This window comes from Petaurus breviceps, unplaced genomic scaffold (genome assembly GCF_028583685.1).
Source record: "Petaurus breviceps papuanus isolate PSGF00001 unplaced genomic scaffold, PetGlider_PUasm1.0 225, whole genome shotgun sequence".
Taxonomy (NCBI): Eukaryota; Metazoa; Chordata; class Mammalia; order Diprotodontia; family Petauridae; genus Petaurus; species Petaurus breviceps.
The window spans coordinates 9387191-9404626 of NW_027185889.1; the positions used below are offsets into that span (position 1 = coordinate 9387191).

The window sequence follows — 17436 nt, forward strand, 5'->3', positions numbered from 1 at the left end:
TGCAAATTTTAAAGTCCTATATAAATGCTAGCAATTACTTTTATTATCATTTGACAATTGCTGGGAAAACTGGAAAGCAATTTAACATAAATTGGATATATAAAAAAATCTCACAAGATAAATTCCAAATGCATACATGAATTAAATATTAAAAAATACAAAATACACAAAGTAGGAGCAATAGAAAATAACTTTTGCCACTATGGATGAGGAAGAGTTCATAGCAAACAATGGATAGAGTGGATCTCAAAACATAAAGTAGATGATTCTAATCACATAAAATTTAAAAGGTTACACAAAACCAACGCAGTTATAATTAGAAGGAAAACAGAAAATTGGGGGGGGGGGAATTTGTGGTAAGCTTCTTTGGTAAAGATTTCATTTCTAAGATATACATGCAGGAATATAAAAAATTCCTGCTAATTCAAATTTATTAGAACAAGAACGATTCCCCAATTAGAATAACTGATCAAAGGATACATGCTGTTTAAGAGAAGAAATCCAAGCTAAAAAACAACCGTGGGGGGGAATCACTAATAATCACAGGAATGCTAATTAAAGCAACTGGTGAGGTTCACCTTATAATGGAGTGGCAAAAATGTTTTTTAATAAAGGGAAAATGAATATTGTTGGAAGGGCTTAAGGAAAAGGGTAAACTAATGAACCATAGATGTGAATTTTTATATCAGTTTTGGAAAACAATGTGGAATTACACTCCCAGAGTCAGAAAACTTTGCATATCCTTTGATTGAGTGATACAAATGCTAGGTGATCTCATTAGATCCCATGATTCTCAAATCCTTCTGTTCAGCTCTAAACTCTCAATGGACTTCCAATCCCATCTCCAATTGCCTTTCAGACATCTGGAACTGGATATCCAGTAGACATTTTAAACTTAACTCATTATCTTTTCCTCAACCCTCCCAGGTACTGGAGAGAACACCACTATCCTCCCAGTACCTCAGGCTCACAACCTAGACATGACTTCATTGTCTCCCATCCATACCCCCCCACCCAATCTGCTGCTAAAGTTGGTTGATCTCACAACATCACTCAAATATGCCCTCTTCTCTCCTCTGACACTACCACCACTCTAGTGCAGACCTTCATCACCTCACACCTTGATAACTGCAGTAGCCTGCTGGGAAGGGTCTCCTTGTCTCTACCCAATCCAGTCATTCCTCCATTCAGCCTTCAAAGAGATCGCCATCTCTTTATTCAGTAAAGTCTGGAGGTTCTCTACTGCGTCCAAGATCAAAGACAATATGCTGTGTTTGGCAGTCAAAGCTCTTTCAAACCTAGATGCCCCCTACCTTTTCAGTCTTCCTACACCTTGCTCCTGGATGAATCTTCTTCAATCCAGTGACACTGGCCTGTTGGCTACTGCACAAACAAGCCACTGCATCCCTCAGCTTTAGGCATTTTTCCAATCTCCCCCCGCCTGGAATGTCCTCATACCCACTATTGGTTTACTGGGCTTCCTTTAATTCCCAACTAAAGCTCCATCTTCTACAAGAATCCTTCCCCAGCCTTTCTGAATTCTAGATTCTGCCTTCCCTAGATTACTTCCTATTTATCCTTTGTATAGGTTAATTAAGGTCTGTACATGGCTGCTGCACCCCCCCCCCCCCATGAGACTGTAAGCTCCTTGAAGGCAGGGACTGTCATCTGCCTTTCTTAGTATCTATCCCCAGTGAAAAACACAATGCCTTAATAAATGTCTATTGACTGACAGTGTATATCCCAAAGAGATCAAAGAAAAAGGAGAAGGCTTTACTTCCACAAAAAGAAAAAAAAGCAACTCTTTTTGTAGTGGCAAAAATGAAAAACTAATAAGAAGCTGTATCCTCTTACGGGGAAAGCTGAATAAATTATGAATATGAATGTACTATAAAAAATAATGAAAGGAATAATTTCAGGGAAACCAATATGAACTAATATCAAGTTTTTCCTCTTAATTCTGAAACCCTGCTCTTCCAAAATCATGAATTCTTACCTCTGCTTTCCCATTAAAAATCCTAAGCTATAATGGTCAGAGTCCATGATTTGTGATAGCTAGCATTTACAGAGAGCTTTAAGGGTTTATGAAGCACTTTGTATGTTAACGTAACAATAACCCTGTGAGGTAGGTAATATTATTTCCATTTTAAAGATGGGGAAACAGAGATGAGGAGAGGTTAAGTGTCTTGCTCCAAAGTGAGGCATTTAAACTCAGGTCTTCCTGAAAGGCCTGGCAGATGGGATTCTTGAGCCACCAGCGGCCCTTGAAAGTTCAAGGAACACTAGGAGAGGCAGAGATGATTGGGAAGGACCAGCTGTTCTGACCCCCACCCCCCAAATGGAGGAGAATGGAATTCTAAAACAAATCGGTGTACGTGACAAACGTAACTATGACCTTTGACTAAAATCCAGAATATGCCAAATAAGGGTTAGTCAGTCAGCATTTATTAAACACTTTTATGGCTGTCCCAGGCAGGCAGGCAGACACTGTGCATATGGGATATAAAGAACAGCAATACCAGCCACTCATGTCCACAAAATGCCACAAATGTGTGTATGTATGTTATATATATATAACATACATACAGTGTCAATGGAAGATAATAGAAGGAAGGCACCAGGGTGAGTTGTGGAGGGTCAGGAGATGACAGGGGTCTTAGGCAGAAGATGGGATGAAAGCAGTCTTTTTTTTTTTAATTGCCCCATCCCCAATTTATGTTTTTATTTTTTGCTTTTTAGAGGGGGGAAGGCAGGGCAATTGGGGTTAAGTGACTTGTCCAAAGTCACATGGCTGGTAAGTTAACACAGTGTCTGAGGCCGATTTTGAACTCTGGTCCTCCCAACTCCAGGGCCGGTGCTATATTCCCTACACCACCTAACTGCCCCAGGGTTGTGAGCAGTCTTGAAGGAAGTCAAGGAAGCCTGTCAGAGTCAGAGGTAAAGAGAGAAAAGCTTTCTGGACAGGAAGGACAACCAGTTAATAGGCATAAATTCAGAAGATGGAATCTTGTGCAAGGACACCAAGTGGGCCAGTGTAGTCTGGAAGGGAGTTAAGTATAAGAAGATGGTAAAGGCAGAAGAGGGCAGGGTATTGAAGGGTTTTAACTGTCCAACCAGGGATTTTACAGTCAATATTAGAGGTAATGGGGAGCCACAGGAGTTTAGAAGGGGTAATATGATCAGACTAGAGCTGCATTTTAGGAAAAGCCCTCTGGCAACTGAGGGGAGGATAGACAAGGTAGAAAGACCTTGATGCAGGGAAGCACCTGGAGGGGATGAAGGCCTGTCCCAATGTGGCTGGTGCCTATCAGAGTGAAGAGGGAGGGGAGGGGAAAGGACGGAAGGGAGAAACAACATGACTAGTGAGACTTAGGTAGGAATGCTGTAGAATTTTTATTTACATACATTGCACCAGATGACCTCAAGTTCCTACTAAGCAGGGAAGTTCTTGGATAAGGTAAACTTCAGAGTACACTTCAATCAACTGAGTAAAAAGTACCTTTATCCAACGGTTTCTCTATTTATACTACCACCTCATCACTATGAAATGTTAAGTCTTCTCACGCTGCTCCTCACCATGTACTATACCTACACTTCTGCACCTTTGGGCTAGTAACCATTCTCCAAACATGATTCAGGTTTCCACTGCTGACACTACTCCACTGTTCTCCACCTATCTCAGACTCTGTATATTCTTTAAGTTCCAGCAAAAGCATCCTCCACAAAAGCTCACAGCATTTTATACTCTCATGTCCGTGTGTCTTCATTTGCCCCAGAAGTTTTAAAGTTCCTTTTGTGCAGGAATGGTAATTTATTTCTTTGTATTACCTTCAAGACTGAGGGGGGAAACCAAATCACACTAAACTATTGCACACGGGCATTTAATATTTATTGGATGAATAACTACAATCATGATCTCTAAAGCATAATGCTTCAGTACAAAAGAAAGAAGGACATCCCATTTCAAAATCTGACTCTAGGCAAATGGATTCACATAGGCTTAAAAAAAAAATTCTGGGGCAGCTAGGTGATGCAGTAAATAGAGTACCAGCCCTGGAATCAGGAGGACCTGAGTTCAAATCCTGCATCAGGCACTTAATACTTACTAGCCTTGCGACCTTGGGCAAGTCACTTAACCCCAATTTCCCTGCCCCCCCCCCACCAAAACCAAACCCACCAAATTCCACTATTTTAGAAATGTCCTGTTCCAGTTAAAGCATATAGTCAAAAATAATGTCATTTTATTTGGCATTGGGCAACTGAAAATCAGATCTGAAGTAAAATCTACATATAACTAGATGGTTTCCAAAGTCCCTTTCATAAAAATGTTTCTGAGTATAGCTCAATGAAAAGCCATATCTACTGTTTTTGCACAGTTTGTGGTTAAGAAGTTTGTAAAATTTGATATTGCACACTGAACCTTGTGCATCTTCATTAAAAAATTCAAGTTATATTTTAAAAAGAGTAAAATAAGGCATACGAGGAGATGGAAATTCTTGACTTTATTATTATTATTGTTAAATTTTTTTGAATACCAAGGCTGGTCTAAGCCTAAAATATAGAAAGCACCTCTATATTCTGTCATATATATAGCTACAGAAGACATACTAAGAAACATTCATACCAATACCAAGGAATACAAGCAGAAAGGTTAAATTCTTTTGAACCAAAATCTTCCAAGAAAAATTCTCACCAAATTCTAAACGAAAGTAGCAGTTGGAGGCTAAGTGTAACTAAGTGTAAGGACAAAGTGAGAGGTCAGTGAAGTCTGGACTTTGGGACCCAGTAAGTGGGAGTGTGTGGCTTTTGCGCCCCCCCCCCCCCCCCCCCCGGGGAAAGCCGCTGAGACTCCCGCACAGCCAGCCAGTGTCAAAAGGCAGCTTCAGCTCCTGGCCTGCAGAGTGTAGCGGGACCAAGCATCAGTCTGAGGGGTAATCGCTCTTTCTTTAACCTGCTTGGATCTGGATTGCAGTCTAGGGTAGAGGTCCTGGGGTGTGTGTCCAGCTTGCCAGAGAGTGTGGAGGCCTCAGAGAGGGCACCCATCTAATACCTCTGGCAACTGAGAAAACCCCAGCGTTTGGAATGAAAGCTCCCCTGTCTGGTGGCAGAGTCCCATTGTGGCAAAAAGCCCAGGGGTCAAGTGACTGAGGGGTGACATGACCAGGCAAAGGAAACAAAGCAGACAGAAGATTCCAACATTACACTCCTATTTTGGGGACAAAAAGGAGTAAAGCACGGAACAGGAGGAAGACAGTGAAGTCAGAACTCCTGCACCAAAAGCTTCAAAGGAAAACACAAGCTGGTTACAGGCCACAGAGGACCTTAAGAAGCAGATAAGAGAAGTGGAGGAAAAACTGGGAAGAAAAATGAGAACAATGCAAGAAAATTATGAAATGAGAGTCAACAGCCTGAGGAAAATAACACCTTAAAAAACAGACTAACTCAAATGGCAAAAGAGGCTCAAAAAGGCAATGAGGAGAAGAATGCCTTAAAAAGCCAAATTTGCCAGATGGAAAAAGAATCTCAAAAGCTCAATGAGGAGAATCATTGCATCAGAATTAGATTGGAGCAAATGGAAGCTAATGACTTTATGAGAAATCAAGTTGCTGTTAAACAGATCCAAACAAATGAAAGAATAGAAGGCAATGTCAAATATCTCACAGGAAAAACCACTGACCTGGAAAATAGATCCAGGAGAGAGAATTTAAAAATTATTGGACTACCTGAAAGCCATGACCAAAGTAAGAACCTAGAAATCATCCTCCAGGAAGTTCTCAAAGAAAACTGCCCTGACGTTTTAGAACCAGAGGGCAAAATAGAGGTTTAAAGAATCTAGTGATCACCTCCTGAAAAAGATCCCAAAAAGAAAACTCCTACGAATATTACAGCCAGGTTCCAGAATTCCCAGATTAAGGAGAGAATATTACAAGCATCCAGGAAGAAACAATTTGAATATTGTGGAAACACAATCAGAATAACTCAGGATCTGGCAGCTTCTACACTGAGGGATCGAAGGGCTTGGAATATGATATTCCAGAGGTCAAAGGAGCTGGGATTAAAATCAAGAGTCACCTACCCAGCAAAACTGAGTATCATGTTTCAGGGGGAAAATATGGTCATTCAGTGGAATAGAGGACTTTCAAGCATTCTTGTTGAAAAAACTAGAGTCGAATAAAAAATTTGACATTCAGATACAAGAAGCAAGAGAAGCATGGGAAGGTAAACAGGGTAAAGAAATCATAAGGAACTTACCAAAGTTGAACTATTAACATTCCTACATGGAAAAACAATAGCTGTAACTGATGAAACCTTTCTCAGTAGTTGAAGGGAATAGAAATATGTATATATGAGGGTATATAGGCATATATGAATGTGTGTATATACCGTGTTTCCCCGATAATAAGACCTATCCCGAAAATAAGCCCTACCCTTACTGTGTAAGATTCCTCTAAAATAAGCCCTCCCCCGAAAATAAACCCTATTGAGATTGTTACTGTACTGAAGGTGATCCCCTGCGCTACACGCTACATTACGGTACCCTCTGTATGCACCATCCCCCCCCCATGAAACGCACGCCGCGCTCCGAGCTGCATCCAATCAGAGCTGCAGCAGTGAGCGCGTCATCCTGTTCTTCCCCAGTGATTTGCTTGCTGGTACATTTTTTTGTTCACATTTACCTGTTTATTAAAATTGCTGTCAATGTTCATTAAAATAAGCTCTCCCCTGAAAATAAGCCCTCTGGTGTTTTTCTGTCCAAAAAAAAATAATAAGACAGTGTCTTATTATCGGGGAAACATGGTACTGTAGTGAAGGTGATCCCCTGTGCTATACGCTACATTACGGTACCCTCTGTATGCACCATCTCCCCCCCGCCGGGTGAAACGCACGCCGCGCTCCGAGCTGCATCCAATCAGAGCTGCAGCAGTGAGCGCGTCATCCTGTTCTTTATTGAATTCATTATTGAATAAAGGTACATTTTTTTGTTCACATTTACCTGTTTATTAAAATTGCTGTCAATGTTCATTAAAATAAGCCCTCCCCTGAAAATAAGCCCTCTGGTGGTTTTCTGGCCAAAAAAAATAATAAGACAGTGTCTTATTATCGGGGAAACACGGTGTGTTTACAGGTATCCACAGATAGTGGGCACAGGACCAATTTAACAGGAAGGGATGATACTTAAAAGGTAAAATTAAGAGGTGAGAGAGGTATATAATGAGAGTAGATGGAGGGAGACAGAATGGGGTAAACTATCTCATACAGAAGAGGCAAGGGAAAATGGTTACAATGGAGGGGAAGAATAGGAAGGCAAAAGGGAATGGGTCAACCATAAAACATTGCCATTGAATGTGGCTTGAGGAGGGAATGAAATACACTAACTAGGGTATCTCACCCTACAGGAGAGTAGGGCGGAATGGGGATGAAAGGGGGGATGATGGAAGGGAGGGAAGGCTGGGGGGAGGGAAGTTAGAAGCACCCACTTTTGAAAATGGCCAGGATCAAAGTAGAGAATAGAACAAGTGGGAGGTGGGATAGGAGGGAGGAAAATATAGTCAGTCTTTTACAATATATCTACTATGTTATTGTTTTGCATTAGCCACACATGTGCAACCTACACTGAAGTGCTTATCTTCCCAGCAAGGGTGGGTGACAAGGGAGGAAGGGAATGAATCTGGAATTCAAAGTTTTAAAATCAAATGTTTAAAAAAAAAAAATATATATATATATAATTAATAATATTTTACATGAAATTGGGAAATAAGAGATACAGGCACTGGGGCATAGAGATTCACTGGAAAAGTCAAAAGGGGTATGGGAGAAGATATGGGAGAGAGTAGATTGGAGGAGGGGATATCTTGTGGGACTGCTATTTTGGGGCGGTGGGTAGGGGAAAAATGGGGAGAAAATTTGTAACTCAAAGTCTGGCAGAAATTAATGATGTAAATCAGAAGTTAATAAAGCATTTGAAAAAAATAAATAAATTTAGTAAGTAACTTAAGTGCAGAATGCCTAGACACCTTCCTAGATATCACTGGTAATTCTACAAATCAAAAAAATCCTACTAAAAATCAAATCCATAAAAACAAAAGTATGTTAGAAATAGATAGGAATGTTCAAGCATTAGAACCCTTGTAAATTCAATGAATAATAAAATCACTGATGGGCAATTGTAAGGGGAAATACATGTAGTGCTCTTCAAAACAACACCATATTGTTACTGATGAACTCTGGTTAAAGGCTAAGAACCTACAAATTTAACTTTTAAAAAAATGAAATTTCCAACAATGCAGTTGCAGATAAGCTTATACAGCTGGCATAATAATCTTTGGACTAAAAAAGCAATAGAGTACTAATTTGATATAGAATATCGTATTGTAGGTATGATGCCAAGAAGTGTCACTTTGAAGACAAAAGGGTTTCTCTTAGACTATCTGGATCCTACCATTTGTACCATCTGTCATGACAGGGACAAAACATGGCTCCCCTCATTACTGAGCATTCCCTAAAATTTTCAGGGCCTAGTCCCCACTTTTATGTCATTGCAATATGGCAATGTGAACACCTAGAGTGGTACACTATGTCAGTCCACAAGCATTTGTTAAATGCGTACTATGTGCCAGGCACTGTGCCAAGTACTTGGAATGTAAAGAAAGGCAAAACCAGGGCTCCTGCTTCCAAGCAGCGCCCATTCTAATGGGGAGGCAACATCCAAATAACTATGTATATGCGGGACATATAAAGTGTAAATGGAAGGAAATCTCAAAAGGGGGAGGATTAGGAAGCCTGGAGCAGGAAAAAAGGCTTTGGCAGGAAGTGGGATGTGAGCCAGTCGATAAGCAGAGACTGCCCTATTACCTTCCCAGCAGACTAAAAGTTCCATCTTACTTTTGTGAGATTTCTAGGTCTCAGTTTAGCGTCTGACTTCTATTAAGCGCTTAATAACTTTTTCCCCCCTCAGTTTCCAAGATTCTATTAGGGTGGACAAGTTGTAAAAATAAATACATAAAAAAGAGATTCACAGTAACTCAAAGATGGGGATGGGAATGGGGATTGGGAATGCCTCTTGTTAAGTGGTGGTATCTTATATTTCTGTCAAGCCAAGTTCCACTTCTCCATTGAAAACTGCCTGCTGTATATGTACCTCTACCTGGCTGTTTCACAAGCATCTCAATTTCAACACACAGCCAAGGAACCCTGGTCAAGAGCCTAACCACCTTTTCATCCCTAGTTTTCAGGACCTTGGAGTTGTCATCATTCCATAAACTGCCAAAGATTTTTAACTCTACCTCTTTAATAACTCTTGCAGCGGTACCCTTCTGTCTTATTACTCACATAGCTATAAACCTAATTTAGACCTTAGCACCTCTCCTATGGACCAAATTGCCAAACTGATATTCATAAAGTATAGGTCTGGCCATGTTATTACCCTGCTCAAAAAATTTGAGTGTTCCCTACTACCTATAGGACAAAAAGAGACAGAGGGATAGATAGATTCCTTGGTTTGGCATTTAAAGCCCTTTCCAACCTTGCCCCAACATTTCTTTTTAGACTAGTGTATTTTTACACACTTACACTCCAATCAAAATAGACTTACAGGTCCATGAACTCATCTCCATGATTGAGGGAAGGCTCTCCTCCATGACTAGAAATGCTGTTTTTTTTTTTTCTTTTTGGAGGGGGAAAGGCAGGGCAATTGGGGTTAAGTGACTTGCCCAAGGTCACACAGCTATTAAGTGTTAAGTGTCTGAGGCTGGATTTGAACTCAGGTCCTCCTGACTCCAGGACTGGTGCTCTGTTCACTGTGCCACCTAGCTGCCCCTAGAAATGCTCTTTTTACTTCTCTACTTTAACTGGTCCCTCACTTCACTTAATACTCCGCTCCATTTCCAGCTCTTAACTAAGATCTAGCCTGATTCCCAGCACTTTTTCCCAAGTCCCTGAAATTACTTTGGATTTATAACTGAATATATTTTGGATCATCTGATATATGTATAGGTTTTCCCCCCCGTAGAACATAAGCTATACAGAAGAGTAAGTACCCCTAGTACCAGACTGAGAAGTCACTGCTTGATAAATGGAATTAGATGAATGGGAGAGACAATGGAGAAGAGGCAAAGAAGAGGTCAATGTTATGAAGACAGAAAATTGTATCCATTACTCCCACATTCACTCTTATCTTCCATGTTCATACCTTTGAGATCATCTCTGCCGCTTCTCCCATTCACTTAATGGCAAATAGTGGTTAATACATAAATAAAGCCATCAAAACCACAGGAGATTTGGAGGAAAAGATTAGCTTATTTAGAGGCATGTTGTGTTTGAGTTGCTAATGAAACATCCAGGTTGAGATATTTTTAGCTGGGTACCAGAGACACTGGTTAAATTTTGACTAAGCTCTAGGAAGAACTAGAAAGAGATCTTTCAGTCATCTGTACTGAAAGATTAAGCCAAAGCCACAGAAATGAAGGAGACTGCCAAGGAAAAGAATATATAAAGACAAAATGAGAAAAGAACTTTTGAGAGAACTCAGACTATAAGGATTCAGGGAGAAAAGAAGTGGGAGTAAACTAAAAAAATACTGGATTTAGAGGTAGAAAATGAAACTGAGGAGCACAATATCTAAGACTAAAGAGAGAAGAAAGAACATCTGAGAAGTAGGTCTTTTTCAAATAGTACACAGCTCAATAAGGAGGACGACTTATTAAAAAACAACAACAAAAAAAACCCCAACTCATAGGATCACAGGTATAGCAAAAGAAGTCATTCAGGACTGAAACCCAGATCTTCTGACACAGAATTATTATTAGAATATTAGATAATAATATTAGAATCTAATGCTCTTTCCAAAAGGCTGTGCTAACTGTAAGGTGAGCACTGGTGAACTCTGGGAAAAGTAGGATATTCTAGGATTATTAAAGCACTATTTCCATCGCGCCATGGCACTGGACATGGAGTATGGGTATGATTTCTAGCTCTGCAATGTCCTAGTTACGTGAACTTGTACAAGTTACTTAATGCTCCTGAAACTCAGCTCCTACTCATTTGTAGAATCAAATGGTTGGGCTGGATGATTCTAATGATCCTATGAAGCCTAAAGAAAGAAGACATTAAAAAACCCACTGCATTGGGCTATGAGGCCAGGGACCCCAGAGAAGCTTCAAGAAGAATGGTGAAGATGGATGGTAGATTACAAAAGGATGAGGAAAGGATAGAGAGGGTATAGAGACAACTTTTTCATGTAATCTGGTTATGAAGGAGAGGGAGATGAGATTACTTAGGTGAGATAGAAAACTGAAAGAAGGCTTTTTCTTTTAGAGAATAATTCAACATATCAAGGAGATAGGAAGGACTGAAAATATTTATAAATAAATGAGAAGGATATAGACCAGGGGTGGGGAACCTGTGGCCTTTTAGGTCCTTGAGGGCAGGCTTTTGACTGAGTCCAAGTTTTACAGAATAAATCCTTTTACTGCGAGGATCTATTCTGTGAATTTTGGATTCAGTCAAAGGGCCACATGTGAGGACCTTGAGGACACAGGTTCCCTACCCCTGGTGTAGAACGATGACGTATATGTGAGAAAGAATCATTGTCCAGGAGATAGGAAACAATGAAATCAAAAGGACAAGTAGAAGAAAGACTATGGACTAAGAAATATTTCCTGATACAGCAACAGATAATAGGTAATATTTTTGAAAAAGTGTCAAGGTGTAGAAAAGAAAGAGCATCTATCAAATGGTCTCAATCTTCTCAATGTCTCCTTTAAGGCCCCAAGTATGATCTTGATGACCATTACTTCAAAATAATTTTTCCATATTAAACAATGCTTAATAAAGTAACCACAAACAACAATGATATTCTACAGTGTACCCAGAGAAGTCTATCAAAGATTTTCCTCTGTGATTTATCCAACCATGGTTTTCCTAAAGTAAGCTTTTAATAAACAATGGTCGAACTAAATTTACAGCATTTTTTTCTAAAATCTTGCTACTTTCTGTTTTACTATTAGTAACAGTGATAGGTAGTGATACCTAGCAAATAAATATAGTGCAAATACTGCTTCGGAGATAATTTTATCAGATTTTTGTATTGCCTTACAGTAAGTAAATCCTTACAGTATAGATATACATTTTTCTTAGCCCTCCCATTATGAAATACAAAATTAATATTAAAACATTATGAAATCAAAAGATGTCCTATCTACATGTAGGATTCTACGTGGCTATTTAAGACCTGAAATACTTTTAAACCTAAGGAAATAGCTATTAGGGCTAAAAGTTGTCACTGCCACACACCCCATTTAATTTCCTTCAGAAATGTCCGAGTTTTGTTCTCAAAACCTAGGTTAAGTATAGTCTAACCCCACGGCTAAAAATGGCTTATCCAGTTGTTGACAACATTAACACTATTTTATATTTTCAGGCATCAAACTGAATGAAACCGAATGGGGCAGTGGCTTATTTCTTTTCTTTTTTTTTTTTCCAGTGGCTTAATTCTAACAAAACCTTTAGGAACTGTCAGCTGCCTTGACAACTAGTAGCTAGCCAAAAAACAAATTTATAGCTTTGTAATTAAGAACAAATGTAAAAATAAAAGGCATTAATAAAAAAAAATCTAAGTCAATAGTAATAATAACAACAATAATAATTACAGCTGCTTTAAAAGGTTTGCAAAGTGCTTTATAAACATTATCACATTTGATCCTGAAAACAACCCTGGGAGGTAGATACTACTCTTATCCCCATTTGACAAATGAGGAAAATTGTGGCACACAGAGGTTGTGACTTGCCCAAGGTCACACAGCTAGAAAGTTTCTGGGGCTAGATTTGAACTCAGGTTTTCCTGACTACAGGTCCAGCACTCTCTCCATTTCACCCTAGCTACATCAAAAACACATGGAAAATGACAACAAAATACAATAATATGTGCAGGAATAATCTTACATATATGGAATATACAAACACAAAATAGGATTTAAGATATATTAAAACAATAATCAAGTGATCCTAATCTTGCTGTTTGCATTATTCTTTGGGTTATACAAACATCTTTTTAATTACTAAAATTTTTACAGAACCACAATCCTTCTAATAAAAAGAAAAAAAAACACCTTAAATTTAATAAACCAAAGACAAAATACTGCCTCTGTAGAAAAGACTAATCAAAAGAAGTCAAAAATAAAAAATATTTTACCTTCATTGGGAGAGGTTTTCAACTTTGCACAAATTCCATAGACATCCCCATAGCATTCTTGTATTTTACGTAATGCATCTGTGGACCTGAGTTCCATGAGAGCCCGGAGCTCAGCAAGTGTAATTCCAAAATCTCCATCATGATTAGCTTCCTTCAAAGAGTTTTTCACACCACTGTATGCAACAGAGTTGTTGGCCATCTCGCCCATTCCAAGTATAATTTTTATTATGAGGAAATTGTTTCCAAAAGGAACAAATTTCTTTCACTTGATATATTTCCAAGATGAAAATCGTTTAAATATGAAAATCATCCTCAAAATAGACACTTATCATGTGAATTTGTAAAGTAGCATCAGTAGCAACATTTTCCATGGATGTCTCTTGAACTTTGGCCCATGCCTAGTTTCTTTTATCCACATTAATCATAAGAGATGTGCAATCTGAAAAAGAAAAGGTTTGAAATCATTAACAAAAGCATTTTCAAGTAAAACAAATGTTAGCACTCCAAGGGTCATATGTTAAGAAGCAAGCGCAGGCAGATGTGTATGATGTATATCAACACACCACACACACCCCTCTGTTCTGTTCCACAGCCTATTAACAAACAAACTACTTCAAATCACTAATAAGAGAAAAGAGAATGAAAACTTAACCAATAAATTGGCAAGGATGAAAAAGAGATGAGAATCATCAGTGTTGTAAGGGTATTGGAAAGACAGGCACACTGATATGCTGTTGATGGAGTTATGACTTAAGAAAACAATCTGGAATTATGTTAAGAAAGTGACTAAATCATCCATACACTTTGACCCAGAAATTCCACTGTTGAGCATGTATAAAGAAAAACAGGTGCCACTTCCAAAATATTCATGGCAGCACTTTATTTAATAGGAAAAAAAAAAAAGTAGCAATAATTCACTGGTGAATGGCTAAACAAACTGCAGGACAGGAATGTAAAAGAATATACACTGCCATATGAAACAATAATTATGAATTAAAAATGTCCACAAAATGACACTGAATGAAGCAGAACCAGGAAAAACATACTGACAGCATAAATGGAAAGAACAAAAAACAACCTACAAGCAGGCCCTGGAGAAGAGGTGAAGATTATCTTCAATGAATCCTTCCTTAGTGACTAGAAGGAAAAGTAAGGGAAATTGAACAAAATGTTAAAGGGCAAGGTTTGGAGAAGGGTCAGTTTAGGCTTAGACAAGTTTTTTAGGAGTTTGGAAAAGTGGGACTGGAGTTTGAGGAGAGGTATTTGGGAGTCTCATGTATCAAACATGATAGATAACTGAACCCACTGGAAGCAGACAATATATAGAGAAAAGAGAAGTGAGCTCAGTCCAGTTTTGGAGAATAGTTGTAAGGCTGGATCAATGATTCAGCAAAAAGAGAATGAAAAGACAAAAGAACCAGGAGAGGAAAGAGTGGCCACTTTGAAGAGGCAGTCAAATTTAACCTTAAAAAATTCAAGGTAATTCCATTAATATTGTAAAACACAGTATTTATTGGCAACAAAATTCATGGAAATATTTTAGTCTCAAAGGTAAAATATATACAATATTGCATGCCATATTTGGTGAACAAATATTTATCTATAGTATGCCAATGAAAAGATGTCAGAGACACACCAGCTTATTCATCTTTTGCACTCCCATGATAGAAAGCACATAATATCACAGTATCCCAATCTTGAAGTAGGAAGAGACCTCAGTGGCCATTTTTCCAAACCATAACCCAACAAGAAATATATCAAACTAATAAGTGATTATCAAGCCTTTGCTTGAAAGCTCTCTGGTTAAGGCAATTCACTATTTCCAAGGAAGTCCACTCCATCTTCAGATAGCTCATCAAATTTGGCTAAGCTTTAGTTTACACAAAGCCACAATTTGCCTCTTTGCTTTATCCATTGCTTCTAGTTCTAAATTTGGTGAACCAAGCAGTAATACTTTAATCCTTCTTCCACAAAACAGAACTTCAAATATTTAGAGAGTTTGGTCTCATAAGTTGTCCCTTCTCAAGCTAAACATTTCAAGTTTCTTCAACCTCAACCTCAACCCCAAATGTACTTTAAGTCTTTCAGCAGCCTGGTTGCATTTTTCTGCTACTTGTACCTTTCCAGTTTGCCACATATCCTTAAAATGTGGCTCCCAGAGCTGAATGGAATACTCCAAATGTACCCATTTGACTGTCTTAAAACATTGTTGGCAATATAGTCTAACTCCCCTATTTCTGCATTAGTCATGTTATGAAAGAAGAATCAGAACAAAAGGGAAAAACCATAAGAAAGAAAAAACAAACAACACAAGAAAGAGAAAATAGTATGCTATAGTGTGATCTGCACTCTGACTCCTTAGTTTTCTCTGGATATGGATAGCATTTTCCATCATGAGTCTTTTGGAACTGTCTTAGATCATTGCATTGCTGAGAAGAGTTAAGTCTATCAAAGTTGGTCATCACACAATGTTGCTGTTACTGTGTATAATGTTCTTCTGGTTCTGCTCACTTCACTCAGCATCAGTTCATGTAAGTCTTTCCAGGTTTTTTTTAAATCCACCTCCTCACCATCTTATGGAACAAGTTGTATTTCATTATATTCATATACCACACCTTGTTCAGTCATTCTCCAAGTGATGGGCATCCCCTCAATTTCCAATTCTCGGCCACCACAAAAAGAGCTGCTATCAATATTTTTGTACATGTGGCTCCTTTTCCTATTTGTATGATCTCTTTGGGATATAGACCTAGAAGTGAAATTGCTGGGTCAAAGGGTATGCATGGTTTTATAGCCCTTTGGGCACAGTTCCAAATTGCTCTTCAGAATGGTTAGATCAGTTCACAACCCCACCAACAATGCATTAGTGTTCCAATTTTCCCACAGCATCCCCAACATTTATCATTTTCCTGTTTTGTCATGTCAGTCAATCTGAAAGGTATGATGTAGTACCTCAGAATTGTTTCAACTTGCATCTCGCTAATCAATAGTGACTTAGAACATTTTTTCATATGACCATAGGTTTGCTTTAATTTCTTTAAACAAAAAGTGCCTGTTCATATCCTTTGATCGTTTATCAATTGGCTTTGTGCGAAACTTTTAGATTTAATGTAATCAATATTATCCATTTTGCATGTCATAATGTTCTCTATCTCTTGCTTGGTCAGAAATTCTTCCCTTCTCCATAAATTTGACAGGGAAACTATTCCTTGCTCTTCTAATTTATTTATAGTTTCACCTTTTATGTCTAAATCGTGTACCCATTTTGACCTTCTCTTAGTATATAGTGTATAATGTTGATCTATGTCTAGTTTCTGCCATACTGTTTTCCAGTTTTCCCAGCAGTTTTTGTCAAAGTTCTCATCCCAGAAGTTCCTCCCTGATAGTTTCCATACTATCTAACCATGCCACCCCCATCTTGTATCTGATGTGAGTTTTTTTTTAATTAAATACAAGACTTTATATATTAAATAAAGGACATTAAATTTTATTTTACTAGGCTATGGAGATATTTTAGGGTCCTGTCATCCAACACGTGAATTTTACATCCTGGCTTACATCATCTGCAAATCTGACTGGCCATTCCTTTAACCATGGTACAAATTTTAAATGGCAAAGGAGCTATTAAATAAATTGACACTGTTCTATTAATTACAACCAGGTTCAAATCCACCTAGTTGTATTAGCTAGCTCACAACACTACATTTTGTACACAAGAAAGACATGGAAAGAAGCTTTGTCATATAGTTTGCTAAAATCTCAATAAGCTTTTGTTAGAATACAAGCTCTGGCAATGACTGCTGGGTGTCATTCATTGAAAACAAATCCAATTCACTTGATTGAAGGAAATACTGGAGAATAGGAAAACTAGAAGCAGGAAAACCACTAAGGAAACTATTATAACAACATGAACAAGTAACATCCAAAACAGTTCAAGCTTTTACATAAGGCCTTTCCAGTCTCCCCCTGGGGCTGTTACAGGCCCCACCAATTTATTTTGTATACACTTAGCCCCCTTCCCTCTAGTCTTAGAATGTAAATTCTCTGATGTAAGGGATTCTTTTTTTTGCTCCACAACCTCCAGACTATACCACAATGCCTTAGTTTTCCTTCTTGCTCTGGAAGATCCTACCACCTTTGCATCCCCCTTGCTATCTATATCATTGGTTAGCTCTTCCCAGGACCTCCATTTTGAAGGTGTCCAGGCCTGCCATTTTTACTCATTTATTCCTCATCAGGCTCTCCCT

The 17436-nt window shown here is 38.5% G+C and overlaps 1 protein-coding gene across 5 annotated transcripts in view; it reads right to left on the reverse strand.

The window, feature by feature from the left end:
* The window catches only part of ATP2B1 (ATPase plasma membrane Ca2+ transporting 1), a 147418-nt gene that overhangs the window by 57344 nt on the left and 72638 nt on the right, over positions 1-17436 (reverse strand). For all 5 annotated transcript variants that reach the window (XM_069095134.1, XM_069095131.1, XM_069095132.1 and 2 more), the window contains one exon: positions 13190-13628. In XM_069095134.1, the coding sequence (XP_068951235.1) occupies positions 13190-13397 (208 nt within the window). In that variant the 5' untranslated portion in view covers positions 13398-13628. The remainder of the gene's footprint in view (positions 1-13189; positions 13629-17436) is intronic.